General features: G+C 36.2%; 3 protein-coding genes across 3 annotated transcripts; all 3 read right to left on the bottom strand.

Moving 5' to 3' along the window:
- Positions 1-15: 15 nt before the first annotated feature.
- Positions 16-3,268, bottom strand: LOC148915664 (flavonoid 3'-monooxygenase CYP75B137-like). Its single transcript, XM_089041704.1, has 2 exons — positions 2,262-3,268; positions 16-858 (listed from the first exon to the last, which is right to left on the bottom strand). The coding sequence occupies exons 1-2, from the start codon at positions 3,141-3,143 to the stop codon at positions 238-240; spliced, it is 1,503 nt and encodes a 500-aa protein (XP_088897830.1). The 5' UTR covers positions 3,144-3,268; the 3' UTR covers positions 16-237.
- Positions 3,269-4,374: 1,106 nt separating this feature from the next.
- On the bottom strand, positions 4,375-8,349 carry LOC103337251 (uncharacterized). The gene is made up of 3 exons (XM_008240415.3): positions 8,208-8,349; positions 5,313-6,987; positions 4,375-4,858 (listed from the first exon to the last, which is right to left on the bottom strand). The coding sequence occupies exons 2-3, from the start codon at positions 6,982-6,984 to the stop codon at positions 4,515-4,517; spliced, it is 2,016 nt and encodes a 671-aa protein (XP_008238637.3). The 5' UTR covers positions 6,985-6,987; positions 8,208-8,349; the 3' UTR covers positions 4,375-4,514.
- Positions 8,350-17,035: 8,686 nt separating this feature from the next.
- MYB85 (myb domain protein 85) lies at positions 17,036-18,728 on the bottom strand. The gene is made up of 2 exons (XM_008240414.2): positions 18,340-18,728; positions 17,036-17,730 (listed from the first exon to the last, which is right to left on the bottom strand). The coding sequence occupies exons 1-2, from the start codon at positions 18,600-18,602 to the stop codon at positions 17,118-17,120; spliced, it is 876 nt and encodes a 291-aa protein (XP_008238636.1). The 5' UTR covers positions 18,603-18,728; the 3' UTR covers positions 17,036-17,117.
- Positions 18,729-18,991: the final 263 nt, after the last annotated feature.

The following is an 18,991-nucleotide window of genomic DNA, read 5'->3' as shown; positions in this document are numbered from 1 at the left end:
AAAAGCAAAGCTCTCTAGAAAATAAACGGAATTCGAACTTGAGAGCTTTGTCACCACCAACTTGATATCTAGATATAATTCAGACAGCAAAAAATATCTAGATTAATAAGTCTTCGTAATGGGGCCTCAACTCCCAAATAATGCAACATAAATTCATCCCCATTTTACCATGTTCTGAAAGACACATACACACAACAATTATCCCAAGAAATATTTGTGGGTGAAAAAGAAGTTGGGCTACTCGTAGAGTGCTGGATCAGATAACCTAGGAGTTGGGACAGCAACCAAAGGCATCTTCTTTTTCAGCACAATTCCAAACTTCTCTGAAAGATCCAGCTTCTGTCCTTGAGGCATTTTCCAGTCAAAAGAGTGCACAAGTGTAGCAAGTGAATGCATCACCATCCTCTCAGCCATTGCAATCCCTGCACATATTCTTCTGCCAGATCCAAATGGGAAATAGTTGAAGTCATTTCCACTATAGTCCCATTTGCTGTTCAAGAACCTTTCTGGATCAAACTCCAATGGGTTTTCCCAAATGGAAGGGTCCCTGTGTATTGCCCACACGTTAAAGAAAATCCGGGATCCTTTCGGGATGGTGTAGCCTCCCACAGTGCAGGTTTCACTTGGGCAATGAGGGACTAACAGTGGCAGGGCTGGGTGCAAGCGCAGAGTTTCTTTCATCACAGCTTGTAAGTAGGGTAATTTGTGAATGTGAGACTCTTCTACAATGTTGTGCTTGCCAACTACAGCTTCTAGTTCTTGCTGGGCTTTCTTCATCACCTCTGGTTTGTTCATAATCTCAGCCAATGCAAACTCAACTGTGTTGGAGGAAGTGTCACTGCCACCCACCACCATATCCTGCCCACAGCCAGATTACAGAACATCATGTTAATGGACTTGGTTGGTTAACTTGAAACAAGAACAACGAAACATCCAGGTTTACACTGTCTAGCTGCATTATTTCATCAATTGGAAGCTTAAGCATTAATATTTGTTTACAACAAGTTTTAAGGTTTTAATTTTTAACTAGGGACTTCTTCTATTCACCTCCAAAATCTTCCCAACAATCAAGTTTGAATGAAAATTTAATTACGATTGCAACCCCTAAACGACCAAGCCCAACAAATTACCAAGGGCAGTATCAAGTAAATTACTTTCTAAATCCTTCACATTATTACCTATAATGAATTTAATGGGGCGATCATTAAGGGCATCTCCGGGCATGAGTGCTAAATGTAGCTACATGCTATAATATAGCCCTCCAAAATATTAATTTTAAAAAAAATAGTGTATGGCTAATTTTTTCATTTCTTGCCATATAAGGCTATATTTAAGGGCCTTCCATATTGTATTATTTTAAGAAGAACTATTGTATAACACTCATACATTCCATTATTATGTATTGTTAATACCCACAACGCTATCTCCTTAGACTTTTATGAAAGCCTTGCAAAGATAACATCTTCCACTCGTGCTGTTACCAATTCAGTCGCTTCGAAATCTATGACATTTTTCAAATAATGTGAATAACAAAATAACTAAAGATAATAAATTTGTAGGAAATGTTTGAATGAAATGAGTGTGGAAAAGATTTGATCTAAAAAAGTAATAATAAGAGTGGAAAGTTTTGAATAAGTAGATAATGTCATAAAATTTGTAGGAAATGTGGAATAAAATGAGTGTGAACATTTTTGAAGAATTGGAGGTATTTATAGACATATTTTAGGTGTTTTTGATAAGAAAAACAAAATTAAGCCCACAATGGTTATTTTGAAAAAATTGATGCACTTTCAAAAACCAAATTTTTTTTTTTTAAAAAACGAATTTTAAAACGTTAAAAGAGAAGAAAAAAAAAAGTAACGGTTAGTTGACGCGAGCGCCTTGAATAGCAACCATCGGATCGCAGTTGCACGAGCTGATCCCCAAACCACGCCCACAGGTGATTCTTCCTCTTGTTGGGTAGTATAAACGCTGGGTCCGAAAAAACAATTGGTCCGGACTACAGCCATCTACATGTGGCTAGGGAGGAGGGCTCTAAGGGATGTAGCCCTCAAAATTTGGCCGACTAGATACATTGATTGGTGGAGGTGTACAAAATATTTTGGGGGGGCCAGCCAGGGCCACCTTGTGAAAGTGTCTCTGCCCCTAATCGTGTTTATCTATTTATTTCAACAATATTAGATGTCTTAAGATTGATCTAATTTTTCTTTCAAAGATGATGAGTTAATTTCCCCGAAAAAGAAAGTTAAACGAAGTCGTACCATGAGCAAAGCTTTGAGATGGGTGATGGTGAAAGGGGTCTTGGAATCTCCTCCCTCGTCTTTCAACTTCAACAAAAACGTCAAAAAATCCTTACTCTCCTTCGGGCCTTGCTTGTCAATCCTCATTCGTTGATCTATTATTTTCTCGAATATCCCATCAAACCTCCGCGCCAACCTGCCCATCTGCTTCTCCACGCCCTGCAAATCGAACCGGGCCAAACCCGGATAAAAGTCCGAAACATTGGGCTTCCCTAGAAGCTCTGTCATCTCCGACACCACCTCCCGGAACTCCGCCCCCAGCCCCGCCCTCTCGTCGCCCTCCACGGTCCCACCCCACAGCATGTTCGTGATAACATTGAGCACGTTCAAGAACATCTGCTCGCCGACATTGACCGGCGACCCCACCCGACTGTAAAAGTACCCGACAGTTTCCCGGAGCTGCTTTCGCCGGAGTTCGTACACCGAGTCCAGAGTCGTGTTGCTGAGCATCTTGAGCACGCAGACTTTTCTCAGCATCCGCCACTCGGGCCCGTACGGGGTCCACACGATATCGTTTCCGCCGTACGTGGCGGCCCGTCCGGCGGCGGGGACGTCGCGGTTGGCGAAGGTGATGTCATGGTCTTTGAGGATCTCGCGGGCTGAGGAGGCGGAGGTGACGACGACTCCGAGGGTGTTGCCGAGGCGGAGCTTGAAGATTGGGCCGTGAGCTTGAGCCAGGCCCGCGAAGTAGGAGTGGAGTTCCGGGTCGAGAGATAGTAGGTTCCCAACCAGGGCAGGCCCATCGGGCCGGGAGGCAGCGGCAGGGCCGTGTTCTTGGACTTTTGGTAGAGCCATGCATACCAAAAGACGACGGCGACGGCGGAGACAGCAAAGAGCAGCCATGTTTGGTTAATATTAGTGTTATTGGCTTGAGACTGCCATGAGAGCAAGGTGCTGTAGTAGGAAGGGGATGTCATGATGCGTGTGTTGTGATCAGAAATGGGACTCTGTGATTGTGTTGTGGGTATAGAATGGAAGATAATTTAAATGGTTTTTTCCTTTTTTTTTTTTAATGAACGGGATTCGAACTTGAGATGTCCGTCACCAATTTGATATCTAGATTAATATTCAGACAAATTAAAAAACAGATATATAGATTAATAAGTTGAAACAAGAAAGTCATATATGCTTTCTGTGGCTGTAGAATCTTTTCTAATTGTGCCAAGTTTGGCAGTTAGCTATGTCTCATTTCATATCATCTTTAGGAGTAGATCAAATTATAAGTGTTATTAGACCATCTCCAATCATGTTGGGGCTAAACTCAAATTTTCACTCTCCAAAATACTATTTATGTTTTTTAGACTCCTTCCCAACCCTATTTTGTTGTTCTAGATTAATATTCAGACAAATTAAAAAACATATCAAGAAAGTCATATATGCTTTCTGTGGCTGTAGAATCTTTTCTAATTGTGCCAAGTTTGGCAGTTAGCTATGTCTCACATATCATCTTTAGGAGTAGATCAAATCGATTATTAAATTATTAAAGAATAATATAATCCTATTTTGTTGTTGTGGTTAATTTTTTTAAAATTAATTTTTGCATGTTACTTCGTGATTTATTTTTTTGAACATTTTGACATAAATTTTTTGAAATTTCACAAACATAATTTTATTAACAAATTGATGGGTATTTATAGAGTTTAGGATATGTTTTGAGGTTGCATCCAACTTATAATAATATATTTACTGATTTTGACCTTTGGATTTAAATTTTAGCTGTTAGATTAATTTTTTTCCCTTTGATCCAGCCAAAATTTAATATCAGCCATTAATTTCTAGCCTTAGGTTTGAAAAAAAAAATTTGAAAGAAGCCCATTTTAAATGCAGCCATAGAAGTCCAATTTTTAAGTTGCCTAGGCTTTGACAAGTGGCCAGCAACTTGGGGTAGTGGGCAACAAACCGTCATTTGCTTCAACAAACCATCATTTGCTTCAAATGTGGCCTCACGTGTCTCTTGTCTTTTGCGAAATGAGCCCCACAAAAATTCTGCCTGGACTGGAATCGGAGGCGAAATTCCACCCCATTTTTCAGTCCACTCAAATTAACCCCCTCCAAATACATGGGTTGGAGAAGGTTTTGGGCTAAAAATCTCAAATTTTAGGTTTGACCTCCCATAGTTGGAGATGGTCTTAGAGTGTCAATATCAACCACTGATTATAATATTATCATACAAAATTACATAATTAGACACATACATGCACACACATACATGTATCACCCAAGGGGTAAGTTGTCCAACCATGAATCATCCAAGAGTGGAGCAGGAGAATCCAACTCAGTAGGCCATTCATCAGAGCCAACATCTATTTCATCAAACGCTATGGGTTTGCATTTTCCATCCCTCTTCTGATAAATGGATTGCAACCAAAGATTGCAATGCACAAAAACCAGGTCATTGAATTTTTCCAGCTCTGGTCGGTTGCGTTTCTTGCTATGTAGGCTCTCAAAGGTGGTCCAGTTCCAACAGCACCAATGGGAGCTACAAGGTTGGCTTAGAATCCGTATTGCAAACCGCTGGAGTGTCGGGATTTCATAACCATAACCTGCCCACCAGTCACCTGTAGATGCATGACGGCATGTTACATAAAAACTCCATGTCTTAAAGAAAATGCACACATAATAAACAAGAGCTATAGTCCTAAGCTAGATGATGGGGAACACCAACAATCAGTGCCCCAAGTGCACAAAGAGCCAGTTTGAGAGGGAATAGATATGTTTAACACTTAAAACTGGTCTGTCGGACATGTTTGACATATTCCTTTCATTCTAAAATTCTATTTCTCGTTAACACTCAAATTCTCTTCTGAACAGTGACCAATAGCAAAGCTTTCAAACAATGAAGTAACCAAATTGCAGAATATGCCACACAAACTGCTACAATGCAACCACAATCAGGTCCAGTGATTGAGAGGAAAACAGAAGATCCTATCATATGACTGGCACATCTTTCAAAAAGTTTCTGTTTCAATAGTATTATGTTTCAAATTTTCTAACAGCTGAACATTTACATACCTGGGGCATTCAGTGTCCTTCCCATGATTGCAAAATCAGTCCCAAGTGCACCTTGTGCATTGACATACATAGGATGCTCTTTAGTTATATCCATCTTATCTTCTTGTGTGGTAGCCATCTTTAACATAGTGTCTTGAAATCCATTTCTCACCTTCAAATCGATCTTAAAGTTTGGACTGTAGAATATCGAAGGATTAAGGGAGGCTGCCGCTGCATGTAAGGACGAGTGAAGCTGCATATTCCATCTCCGATCAATTATATCCCAGAGCAGCATATATTTCTCTTCGATACCCTTGTAATGAGTCTTTATTGCAACCTTTGCCCTCTCTATTCCTTCATACATGTACCCCATAGCTGGCATGTCCCCATCAACAACTCTAAGGATTTTAAGTAGCGGTTCAGAAATACTCACAGCTTCTTGTGCATACTTCCAAAATCTCTCTAAATACAACAAGGACTTAATTGCTTGAGCCTCAGGGCGTCTACTGTATACTGAAGATGACCATTCTGTATGAGAAAACATGTGCTTTAAATTGTCCTCCTGAATCACAATGGACCTCAAGGTGAGGAAATTAGTCACAAATCTAGTAATTTTTGGCCTTAGCAATTCCCTTCCACCTTTGAACTTTCTCATCATACTCAAAGTCCATGCGTGGCTATATATGAACCTTGTAATGGTCTTTGCCTCTTCCAGAACTGTGCTCACCCACTCCTGTTTACCAATATCCTCCAGCATCTTATTAATACAATAAGAAGCACAAGGAGACCAAAACAATGAATTGTACTTGGCCATAAGAAGCCTTCCCGCATAAACATAACTGGCAGAAGTATTCGTTATAACTTGGACAACATGTTCGATACCAACCTCCAAGACGACAGACTCAATCAGCTCAAACAAGTAAGTAGCATCATCTTCATGACCTGATACATCGACTGACTTCAGAAAAAGGGTCCCTTTAGGGTATGTAACCGAGAATATTACAAGTGATTTGTTCCTATCATCAGACCAGCTATCACATAAGATAGTGCAGCCTGTTTCTTTCCATTCATCTCTATATTTCTTGTAACAATCATTTATATCACCTTTCACTTTTTCCAATAGAGTAGATCTCAGGCTTTCATAGCTCGGGGCTTTGTAGTCCAACCCACACTCTGCCACAGCATCCACCATTTCCTGATAATATATGGATTTAGCAGCACTAAAAGGGATAGAGTTGTGGAAGAAGAACACAGCAATTTTTTTATCAGCCACATCCTGCTTTTGCTTTTGAACATCATCAACTGGTAGGTGTGCAATTGGTGAAGGGCATGCGAATAACAAAGATGGACAGGTGCTTCCATTCTGTCCACTAGACCCATGGTTAGGTTGGAAGCCACCACTAGCAGAGGAGCTATTCTGTTGACCATTGGCTGCAAGTGCCTTATCCACCTTTGGTTTCTTGGGAGTTTTCTGTTTCTTGGGAGTGCTTAATATACTTAAAATGTGATCTCGCACATCGGTCGGGACTTCTGTGCAGGGGACTATATCTTTGTTTTTTATTTGAGCTAAGTGAAACTTCATCCTATATACCCCTCCACTGAACTCCCGCTGACAATAATTACACCTAACCTTCTGTTTTGTTGCATCAACAAGGATACAGTGCTCCCAACAGGCATCTCTTCCTCGAACCATTATCTTCGACATTTAAAAAAATTCAACAATTATTCGTTTTTCCATTGAAATGAAAATTAAATTTACAGAAAGTAAATTAATTGTTAAAAAAGAAATAATTTGATGTAATAAAACAAAACAACAATTAGTTTGAAATGGCTTCTTGCTTGACAATCTAAGAGATGCTAGAACATCCACTTGCCTTCCCAATACTTGCTTAACCTTGCATGGTAAAAAGCAAGCACCAAAGCATGCTAAATTAATCATAGTATGCATTTCTTACCTGTTTTCATAACTTTGCAACCCCCTCCTTCGCATTATCTAAGTTTTAATTAAATCTCAATTCCTTTATCTCCATAGAAGCAATGCACCAAAATGCAGACATTAATTGATATAAAATACATCTTCGCAACTTGTTCGTTTGTTTGTTTTTTCTGTATAAGCAAATAAAAGACGAATTTCCATGGATCACACCTCTGTGCTGTACTGATACGAATGAAGTCAGTAATACAGTACAAGACCAGTTATACATGCACCCTTCTTTGTGTCACTATGATTACTTGGGGAACTTTTATTATCTCATCACCTATGAACTTATGATCCATCCGAATAAATAAACTCTGGCAATTAAATCAAGCACTACCCTGAATCTTTAGGCAGCAAATTCTTCAATTTTAGATCGAGAAAACTTTATAGAAAACATATATCCTCTTTTGGTTTTCCGAACTTTAAATCCTATGGCACAAGCTTAAATTTGAAAGTATCCCATCACAAATGAACCAACCAATCCATTGACTCAGGCTTGATAGCCTTATGAATGAGCATTGTTGCCTGCAAAGACTGACCAAAATGGTCTTTAGCTTATGAACAGATCATTTCAGTGTTCCACTCAAATTGGGAAATTGTCTTTTAGATTTTATTTTCCATACAGTTAGCTTCCTCTTTATGTTAATTTCCCAATAACCCACAAAACTATTCACCTTAACAGCACCTAACTTGTAAATCATCAGCATCATGCATGAGTAGCTTAGCAAAACAAAACACAAAAGTCTTTTTAAATAAGTATTAATAAATAGGTCAGTTACTAAATGAAAATTATATCATTATAGAGCTTCAGAAATAACTTCTACTCAACTCGGCACAAATCAAAACTGAGTTATATCATTATTAATTACTATAAATGAGCTCATGTTGTTCTTGAGGATTTGAGCTGAGAGAGAGAGAGAGAGAGAGAGAGAGAGCACCTGGTTGTATAATATGGTCTGAGAGACACAAGTCCTACTTTGTTGTTCTGGGAGCTGAGAGAAAAAATCGGAGCGGTCGGAACCTGAGAACTAGGATCGGCGATTTTGAAGGGAAAGATGAAGGAAGGAGTACCGAGGAAATGAAAAACCACGGCGATAAATTGAAATTAGTGGTCCTCGCTTCGCTTGGCCCTTAACCGAGGAAAAGGCGTGGAACTCTTCTAACACTCGCACGTGATTTTCTCGTGCCTTCATTTCATTATTGAAAAACTTTCCAAAGATTTTGCCTCTTTAATCCTTAATTAGTTTATTTATTTATTTATTTATTTATTTATTTTTAGGAATGCCAAGATTGCCTCTTTGATCTTTCTTTTTAGTGTGTAGAGCAGAGTTTAATACTTTTCGATAAATGTTATAATATAATATAATAGAAAATTAATAGAGGTTAGACATGTCTAGGCATCCCGAGAAGTGAAGATAATTTCCACCTTTGAAAATATTGAACATTTTATTTACTTACAATCGAGAATTTATAAACAATTCAAGATTTAGCACAATTGTGATGAGAATATAAGAACATAGCAAGCAAAGCAATCCAATAATGACACAAGTAATTAGTATTTGATTACTTCGTACTGCAAAATCTTGGTTCAGTTTTAATGATCATTTTTAGTTAAAATCAAACGAAATCACACCGAATGAATAGTTCGGTTTCAATTCTAATTCTCGATTAAAACTGGATCGTGCCCACCCCTAATCTAACATATGCTTTATGATACCTAAAATAGAATTCCTTTGTTTTTTAGAAAAATGGAAAAATTCCATGTCTCGAAGCTCTAACAAAGTGTAAGAGCCAAGGTTCACTTATACTGGTTATTGCATGTACAGAGATTACATAATACATTGCTCCCCTAGCCGCAGTATTAATAAAGAAATTAGCTAAAATAGCCATTTTCACAACTTTTGTTCTAAAATAGCCACCCTTATATTACAGAGGTACTATGGGGACAACATAGAGGGAACTATGGCTACGAGGACACTGGGGGACATTGGCTAATTTGGAACAAAAGTTATGAAAATAGCTATTTTAACACAGAGCCCATATTAATATGGGTGGTATAGATTGTCTGTGGTTGTTTTTTTGTTTTTTTGTTTTTTTTTTTTTTGTTTTTTTTTTTGCAAGAATCTGGGGTTGGTTAAGTGTTTAGATATGGATGATATTGGACTCTATAATTATCTTGGACTAGATAAAATTATTTGCACACCCATTTCTTTGTATATTAGACCTAGTTTGTTAGCAATAGATGCTACATACTAATTGTTTTTATTTTATTTTATCAAATGCATTTGATTCAAATTATTTTTACTATTTGATGGATGATTATGTCATGGGCGGAACTATAAATTTTTTAATCGTGACACCTCCTCCTAGCCCATACCTGCTTCTTGGAATTCAACTTCATAAATTGCATCAGTGCATTTTCCCGCAGGAAAAGACCCCACTAGAAGCACAGATCTATGTTCCTCGTCCATGTGCAAGCTAGGACAGATAAAGAGAGATATATGGAACAAGTCAAGTTAATTTTTTCAAACACCTACATATGTAACATCATCAAGATAGCCGGACAAAAACAAAGCAGAGAGAATTTATCTAGTAGAAGAAGCTGGTTATTATTTCAAGAAAAAATCTTTGAATAATTAAGGATGCATGCAACAACGATAGAAACTAAACAAAAAGAAGATTGATCGAAAACTTTGAAAAGAAAAAACAACAATTCGAATCAAGAACATCAACAATTTTACAGAGAAAAAAAAAATTACTAAGATGAAATCTACTAAGCCGTACACTGACCTTGGGTAAGGATTACTGGCACCTAGTAAGAAAAGCTCCTCCGTCATTGATTTTAGCAAATTGATCAGTTCGGTTACAGATTCTGCAACTTCGATAGCTCCTCCTCGAGCTTATCTTGGCGTGCAAGCATCGTCAAGTCATGGTCCTGAACATCATGACCCATGATAGATAAGGCCTTTGCTATTGGAATGCTAAACTGAGACAAAAGGGAATTTAGAGTTTGATTTCTTCACCATCTATTTCCTCTCTCTTGTCTCCACTCCGCAGAGCTTTTTTTTGGAAAAAATTTATGTGATTTTGGGTTTATCCCTCTATCTTCTCTTACTATATGATATGATGTGTTTCTTTTCTTCAGGCCTTAGACGAGGAATTTCTATTTTGGATGTTGGCAAGTGATTTGACGCATATGATTAACTTCTGTTTTCGATGCACTTTTTATATGTTTCTCATGCTACGGCAGACTCTTTTTCATGGTTTAGAATCCGATTATTTCTCTACCAATTACATTTCGAGTTATATCATTACCCTTCATTGATATTTTTTGTTTATTCGACACTGATGAAATGGTTCAAAATCACCCAAAAAATATATCTGCTCCAACCAATTAGTTATATCTGATTCACTTTCATTTGCTTACAACAGGTTAGACTTTCTCAATGGTTCTGTAACAAGTTAGTTCCAATCCTAGCAGTATATTGTCAACTTTGTAAATATATATATATATATATTCCACCAGTTAGCCCATCATGTTGTTTAGGGTATTTGTTCATTTTTATTTCTGCCCTTTTATTTAAACAATTAATTTGGATAATATTTTGGATATATAAATTGCTTTTGACATAGTTAATAAAACAAAAATTACAAATAATTTACCTCACTGTAAGGTTTTCCCGCCTATGGTATCGCCTTTGCCAAGGCATCCTCCATTCGCCAACTCAGTCTCATTCGGCTGAGGAAGTCTTGCTTTCCAATTGAAAAATTCAACTTCAAAGTGAAAAAAATATCTGTGAATAATGGTAGAATGAGAAGAAAATGTATGAAGAGTTGGTGTTAAAAGTGATTGGCTTCTACACGTTAGTTCTATGCGGAATAGTAGCAATATAATTCTTTGCATGATGCAGTGGCCAGTATTTCAATTTTGCTTCTTTAAATTAGGTTTTTCGCTTTTTACAAGGCCAACCCTAAATTATGGTGAGCCAAGAAGAGATGGATGAAAAGATCAAAGAAGTGGTTCCAATAGTTGGATGAAAAGATCAAAGAAGAAGTGGTTCAATGTTGTTCACAATATTCAAAAAGATGAGAGCCATAAGTGATTATATTATTAACAAAATTTAGAGAGGTTTTCTCTATTTTCTGGTGGATTCTAATTATTGATGGATTTCATTTTATCTTCTCGAATTTAGACATAATGACATCAGCCGGGTCCATGCTATAGGCCCTGCACATGGGCTCAACTTGGCTAACGCTTTGCTCCACCATTTTTCGATCCAGGCAATAAACGAACTGCTATTCAACCCATACTTTAACTTGGGTCAAATTTAAGTATGACCCAATACTTGCGTTGTGTTGGAGACTCTTTTCGGTCCAAAAGACAGAAGATTTGGCTTTCCCCCATTTGAGTTGAAGATGGCCTAACAAGGTTAGCTCAACTTTAATTAGTAGCACAACCAAGCCATGATCATTACTTTATCACGGACAAATTGAAAATCTAGAGGCCAAAATCGCTTAACAAACTCATATTCTACTCAAATATTCAATCTATGGAAACTGAGCCAATGGAAGGCCATAGAGTTTTTTAATTGAGCAAAATGGAAAGCTCGGCGCCATAATACTAACATTAACATGCACGATTTGGTTCAGCTTGTGGACTTCGATAGCAACAAGTAAACATTGTACACTTGTTTTTTGTTTTGGTATACCTGTATAAAAAATTAGGACCACTGAGCTTATTGGAGGGAGACAAAAGCACCATCTACATTGGAATTGAATCATCCGATGCGCCAAGTAACACGCAGTCACCAATCTAGATTCGAGCATGTAAAGAATTTAGTTGGTAAAGAGTGTACTAAAGTCAAGAACCAAGGTACGTATTCACACATTTTGGGATTCAACCAATGGCTTTGAACTTGTAGATGGTATATACACATCAAAAGAGTTGGCTTTGAACTTTCCAATTAGCTTTTGGCTTTATATATGTTAATTATAGGTCATATGGGTTACCTCGTTTTTCAAAGTGATTAAAAATATTCAAGCATCAAGTAGATCGAGTAAAAAATACATGGTTGATTTCAATTCGAAGAACAAAATAAATATTAAAGAACACAAGGATCACATGATTCAGCATTCCACTTGACAATCCTTATATTTTCTTTGAGGCCACCATCGATCACTTGATGAGAATTATATTGATAAGATTCTTAGGTATAGGGTCTCTCTCGCCTCGCCTGCAGCTTTCCTTTTCTTTCGTTTTTTCTTTTGTTTGTTTGTTTGTTTTTGTAATTGTCTTTTGATTTTATTTGTTTCTTGTGGCATCCTGGGTGCAACTATTTTTTCATGCCAAACACAATTTTTTTCTTGTGGCATCCTGGGTACTCCTTTATATAAGGACAACACCAACTTTTGTTTTAGGCACAATAATAACAGCTGTTGTGCACCCATTATGTCACATGATTCCTCCCTTTTTTTTTCTTTTTTCTTTTTTTTGGCTACAGAATGTTGCATGCAATATTAGAATTTTAACTTATTTCTATAATTTTGTATGTTTAGATATATTGGAAGTAAATAATTAAATCTAAATTTTTTTTTACTAACATTAAATTCTATTTATTATTATGATTATAAAAAGTTGGTTCATTATTAAATAACACAATTTTTTTTTCATTTGAAAACTTTTGTAAGTAGTTGAATAAAATAAAATTTGTTTTGTATAAGGGCATTTTGGTAATAAAATTGGTTTTGATTCCGATTTTCACAATAGTAAACAGTTTTAATGAGAATTGATTTTATTTTTCATTATGATTCTTGACAGTTAATAAATCGTTTAATTGGAATGCTAACTCTGATTCCTTGTTACGATTCACGTTTACTTCAATTTTTGTTTACCCTGATTCATTATTAGTAAACATGTCTTATTAAGGAAATTTTGAGAATGAATAAAAAGAGGGAGTAGTTGGAGAAAAAAAACAAAAAAAAGAGAATTTAATTTATTTATTGTTTTCAAAATAATAAGTAATTACTATTTTACCCTTTTTATTAACTTCTTTTTATTTAGTGTAATTTAAGTAAGGGTATAATTGGTAATTTATCAATAGTGGTTTACTGAAAGCCCTCTCTTATATAATGGTATATATTATGGAGACTTTGGAAAAGACCAAAGGAGAGAGAAAGTTTTTAAAAGAAGCCAAAATGGACAAAATTGCCCTTATTTATTTTTGGATTTCCTAAGGAATCTTTTATATTTGCATGTCTTTGGTTTGAAAGTTGAGAGGTTTTTCTGTCTTTTTTGAAAAAGCTTTGGCTTTTTCCAAAAGTGAAAAAAAAAAAAAATGTGGTTAAAACCTAAATTTACTTATATATTATCCCCAAATGGGTTTTTCAAAATTGCGAATTCTCTCTAGATAAAATTTGATTGAATTTTATTTGCTAAATAAAAAATTTAGTTGAAGATATGTTCTCCATTTTCGAAAGAGTTATTTATACTAATATTTCCTGAGGTTTTCATTGTTTTCACAAAATTCTTGGGGTTTCAGAAATTACACGAATACCCCATGAGGTTTCAAATTGTTTTCACAAAACCCATTTTTGTTGGTTGTTTGTCCAAAAATTGATGATTGCATTAAAAAATTTATGAAAATGATAAAATTAACTGCAATTAATGTATGTGCAATTTAATCTTAATGGCTAACTTTATCATTTGGAGAAATTTTTTATATCTAAAATAATCAATCTTTGGACGACACAAAGGGGTTTGGTGAAAACAATTAATTAAAACCTCATATGGTGTTCGTTTAACCTTGTAGGATTTTGTGAAAAAAAAAAATTTGAAACCTCAAGGGGTGTTAGTGTAAATAACTATTTTAAAAGAATTTACATAGTATTCGTTAAAAAATAATATAACCATTATTATGTGTAGAGATGCTCATCTAATCCTTTTAACCATTATCCTTTTATTTTGTATTGATTCCCCTTTGCAATAATATTATCACTTTTTTTCAACAAAAAGAGAAAATGCAATCTATCTCCTATATTTAAGGGAGGAGTTAATGTTAACAGTTATCCTTTACGAAAATGCTAGTCATACCACATTTGTATATCATCTTATGTTGTGTACCACTTCTCTAATAGATGTGGGCCCCATTGTATTGGTGGATTTCACCTCTATTAGAGAGGTGGTACATAAGGTAGTATGTAAATGTGGTATACCTAGCACTACTCTATCCTTTATAGACAACAAGACTTCGATTCTTACCATTAATTAATTATCAATGACGGAGTCACATAGTATTATCAATTAATTCATAATATGGATAGGTACAAAAGAGGAGGGCCTTTAGCAAGGTGAGGCGCTTTGACAATGTGTATTCGGCTTCACAAGTTGAGGCTTTTGCAAGGCTTTAGCATGGGTGGTCGAAAAGGATTTTAGTATTTACAAATTTGAGTCACAAGTTGAGTCACAGAACCATCTTGATTGAGTATGACTGATTACATATGAGATTACAAATTTGTCAAAGAAAGCTAAAAACAATTAGCAAAGTACAACCTAACATGTTAAATCACATTAAATAATTATCAAGCTATTAGGACTAGGACGACCACAAGCATTTCGTACCTATATGTATAGCAATCCAGATTGTGTAGATTACTTAACTCATTGACGGTGTGATTACTTAATGATAACAGTACCAGGTATTCCCTTTAACTTGTTTCTTAAGAAACTTATTCACATTGACATCATGATTATGTAAGTGATATGTAGTAAACTCTTTGTAAATCACCAACTCGTTGAAATTTTAGACAGGCATATGTCTTTCGTGTTTCACTAAGGTCTAAGACAAATGCTTAGTGCTTACTGACAAGTGCTTCTGTTGAATTCAAGGGCTAATCGTTAACTAGCTATTTAGTCATGATTGCAGATATAGATAATAGAGTTGCTGAGTCTAAATCATCATCTAATGCGGAAAATTAATTTAATTTATGCTGACTTTATATACTGTATTTGGTAATTTAATCCAATTAAATTGTAGAGGACCACGTAATACCTAGATACGTAAGTTGGTGCATGCATTACTAATAATGAGTATATATATATGGTACCATGTCTACATGTGAGTCATTTCGATATGCCCTATCACAAAACTCTTTTTTGTTTTGTCGAAGAACACAAAACTCCAACAACAAAAAAACCACAAAAATTTTGTTTTTAGTTTCGTAAGTGTTGGGATAGAAAAATTTAATATTATTGTTTGAATTGGTATTCAAATCCTAAAGGGTTAATCTTTGTAAATATCTATTACTTCCTCCCTACTTAACTTCTGCACCATAAAAACTAATCTACAACAATAAAATAAAAACTTTCAAGCGCTTTTAAATTGATTTCATTGGCCAATCGGGTCTAGTCCAGTGAAAAAAAAGGCATTGACTTGCAGAACCAAAAGTCTCATGTTCGAATCCCACAACATCATAGATGTGTGTGTATGAATCCCCATCTCATGTAGTTTAGAATGAATCCCCTCTACACTATTACTTGTACTCAAAAAAATTGATCCCATCTAATAGTTGAATTAATTATGAGATTAATTATGAAGGAAGTTAAGGTTTCATCCTAAAACTAATTGACAATGGAGGGAATTTTTACCTTCACATTCTCACAACTTGGTAATGTGACTTTGCAGACTATACAATTATAATTTATACCCAATAAACCAAAGCTGATGATGGGCATATATGATCAAGCATTCAGATAGAGATGAGAGATTCCATGGCTATGATTATATTAATGCTTAGAAGTACAAAATAGTTAGCTTCTACATACTCATAACTTAGCTACCTGAATATTTTACTTTTCCTTTTTTCACAGGGGGAAGATCCCTACAATGATGACAGGGTGACAAGATTTAAAAGGGAGCTCCAATGAATAAGCTAGTGCGCACTCAATTTTTATCTATCTGCAAATAAAATCACAATAACGTAGCTGATAGTGGCACCACAAAAAGTGTGCTTAGGATCTCATTTTGCCGACATGATATCCCCGTAGCCTATAAAATTTATGGCCACTTTTGAAGTGGCTAATTGGATTTCAGCAGAATAATGTAAAGTAATGGTGCCATTGTATTATATATATTGAACACTTTCAATTAATTTTTAACACCAAAAGAAGAAAAGAAAACTTAAGTATCCCATTACTTGCAAGGGGTAACATTAATTTGGGGATAGAATGGTTCGTCTTCTTTTGCCATAATTTATTGTTCTGGTGATTGTAATGTTTCTCAAAGAATACATATATGGTTGATTCTAGGCATTTAGCTTCTTTCTAAAGTCATTTTCTAAATTATAGGAGGGGGAATTTAAATCGAGTGCAAGGAATGGGCACACTGCCTAGGTCAATTGACCTAATTCAAGCCGGTCTAGCTATATAATATTTTCTAATACGAAAATTTGGTAAAACTTGAATGAGCTATGAAATAATCTCTCAGCAAATAGAATCATATATAACAAATGAACCATTTTGCTTTATTTAATTCAGCATAAAATAATTAATGTACAGAAAGTTTCGTCTTAGCAAAACCCAGTAATATGATTACATTTTTACAATATTGTCCAACCTGTCCCTAACTTTTACGTGACATTTTCTTAGGTAGTTTGGTATGGCTGTTTCTTGGGTTGGTGAGAGACCTCTTCATCAGAAAGCAGGTTTGAAGCTCGACCTTCCAAGAATATTCAACACCAGCAAAAGAACTTAAAAGTGAGGCAGCAGACATGGTACTTTGTAACATGTAAGCACATTTGAATTAAACACTACTCTCTCTTCACATTAATATATCATAACTGCATGCTATTTATTAATTTATAGTAGTGCTTAATTTATCTCCCATCTCTAATGTGCTGAGACCGTTTAATTCGACGTCGTTGAAGCAATAATCCATGCCAAAATCATGAACACCGAAGTCCTGGCAATCCAAAAGCCATGCACAATTGTCCTCCCAAGATTGCAACCCCATGCCATTCTCAATATTAATCTCGTTGCCTCCGTGATCTGCTACTACTTGACCATTGTTGCTCCACAATGCATCAATCAGAGGAGTTTCATCCACCCACAGGTTCTTCATCAACGACTCGTCGTTGCAAATGCTATCTAGCAGCGTTGATTCGTCGCCGGAGGAAGAGTTTTCTGGGGGTGAGCTTGATGAGTTCATGTCCTCCGATCCGGCTGAGTTGGCGACCATGCTATGATCATTTGTAGATTGATGATCTGGCAAGTTATTTTTATGATCATGGGATGATGATGATGAGTTGGTTTCCTTGCTGCACCCCAACTGATCTTCTTTGTGGAGGGGTTCATGCGTGACAGGATCAATTCCCATCCTAAGCAGTTTTTTCTTGATATGGGTGTTCCAATGATTCTTGATCTCATTATCAGTCCTCCCTGGCAATCTGGCTGCAATCTTGGACCACCTATTTTTATATACCCAAAACAAGAGCATAGCCAATATGTTAGTAAAACTTGCACTAGTGATCATAAGCTTAATCATGCTCATAAGTTATCAACTAATTAAATGCTAGGATGTAATTAATCAGAGAACTAGCATAAGTCTATAAGCAGGTAAAATCTTGAGGGGTATACAATTTGTTACGGAGACGATACGTCACGTATTATGAAAAATGTGATGAGTAATATGATTAGTAAATATGGTACACGTTGAATTACTATTCTTTGAATATAAAAAAAAAGAACAAATATATGCTCTACCAAGAAATTGAAGGACCATTTATTTTAAAACGTGTCAACCAAAGTTTCTTTGTCTTGTTGAATGCATATATGATACTTTTCAACTTTATGACTGAAAACAAGAAAGTAGAAACCAAGCTTGTACCTCAAGGAAAAAGAAAAATAAATAATTTAAATTATTATGAAGATGAAACAACCTTGTTCACCACCAAACACCATTAGTAAAATCATTAACATGTACGGATCAATATGCTCCCAAACACTAACGTCATGATTAACATGTATCCATGTAAATGAATCAAGACCACAGAAATATATGAATAGATGAGGATGACCTATTTCCAAGACGAGCATGGAGATCAATAACCAACTGTTCTTCAGCTTCAGTAAGGAGGCCTCTCTTCAAGTCGGGCCGGAGATAGTTGGTCCAACGGAGTCTGCAACTCTTGCCGCACCGGCGAAGCCCGGCGAGCTTAGGCACAGCTCTCCAGCAACACTGGCCATTAGTGAGAATAAAGTTGATGAGCTTCTTGTCCTCCTCAGCTGTCCATGGCCCTTTCTTTACCCCAAGTTTGTCACAACAAGGTTGCCGTCCCATACCACTAGCTAGCTAGTACTAATTAACAAAACGCACCACCAAATATACAAACAAAATCTGACCGGAAATCAGCACCAAGCACTCAATTAGGCTCACCAATACTCCTTTTAAAGACCCAAAAGCCCCACCCCCACCTTTATATAAAGTCGTCAGTCCTCACCTTTCCCATCCTCATGTCAAGTCCAATAAAACTAATTATCAATTTACACACACATTATAATATTTTAAGGAGAGAGAGAGAGAGAGAGAGAGAGAGAGATTTTGGGGTCCACCATTGGGTTGTGAAAGGGATGTAGGAACCACATTGTGTTAAGGTGTGTCTGGCTCAGAAAATGGGTGATGGTGAAAGATAGGTGACCTAAAGGGAGAGGGGGAGAGAGAGAGAGAGC

This window comes from Prunus mume, linkage group LG7 (genome assembly GCF_029339155.1).
Source record: "Prunus mume cultivar Tortuosa linkage group LG7, ASM2933915v1, whole genome shotgun sequence".
NCBI lineage: Eukaryota > Viridiplantae > Streptophyta > Magnoliopsida > Rosales > Rosaceae > Prunus > Prunus mume.
Note: the sequence above shows the minus strand (reverse complement) of the source record. Positions and strands in the feature narration are given on the sequence as shown.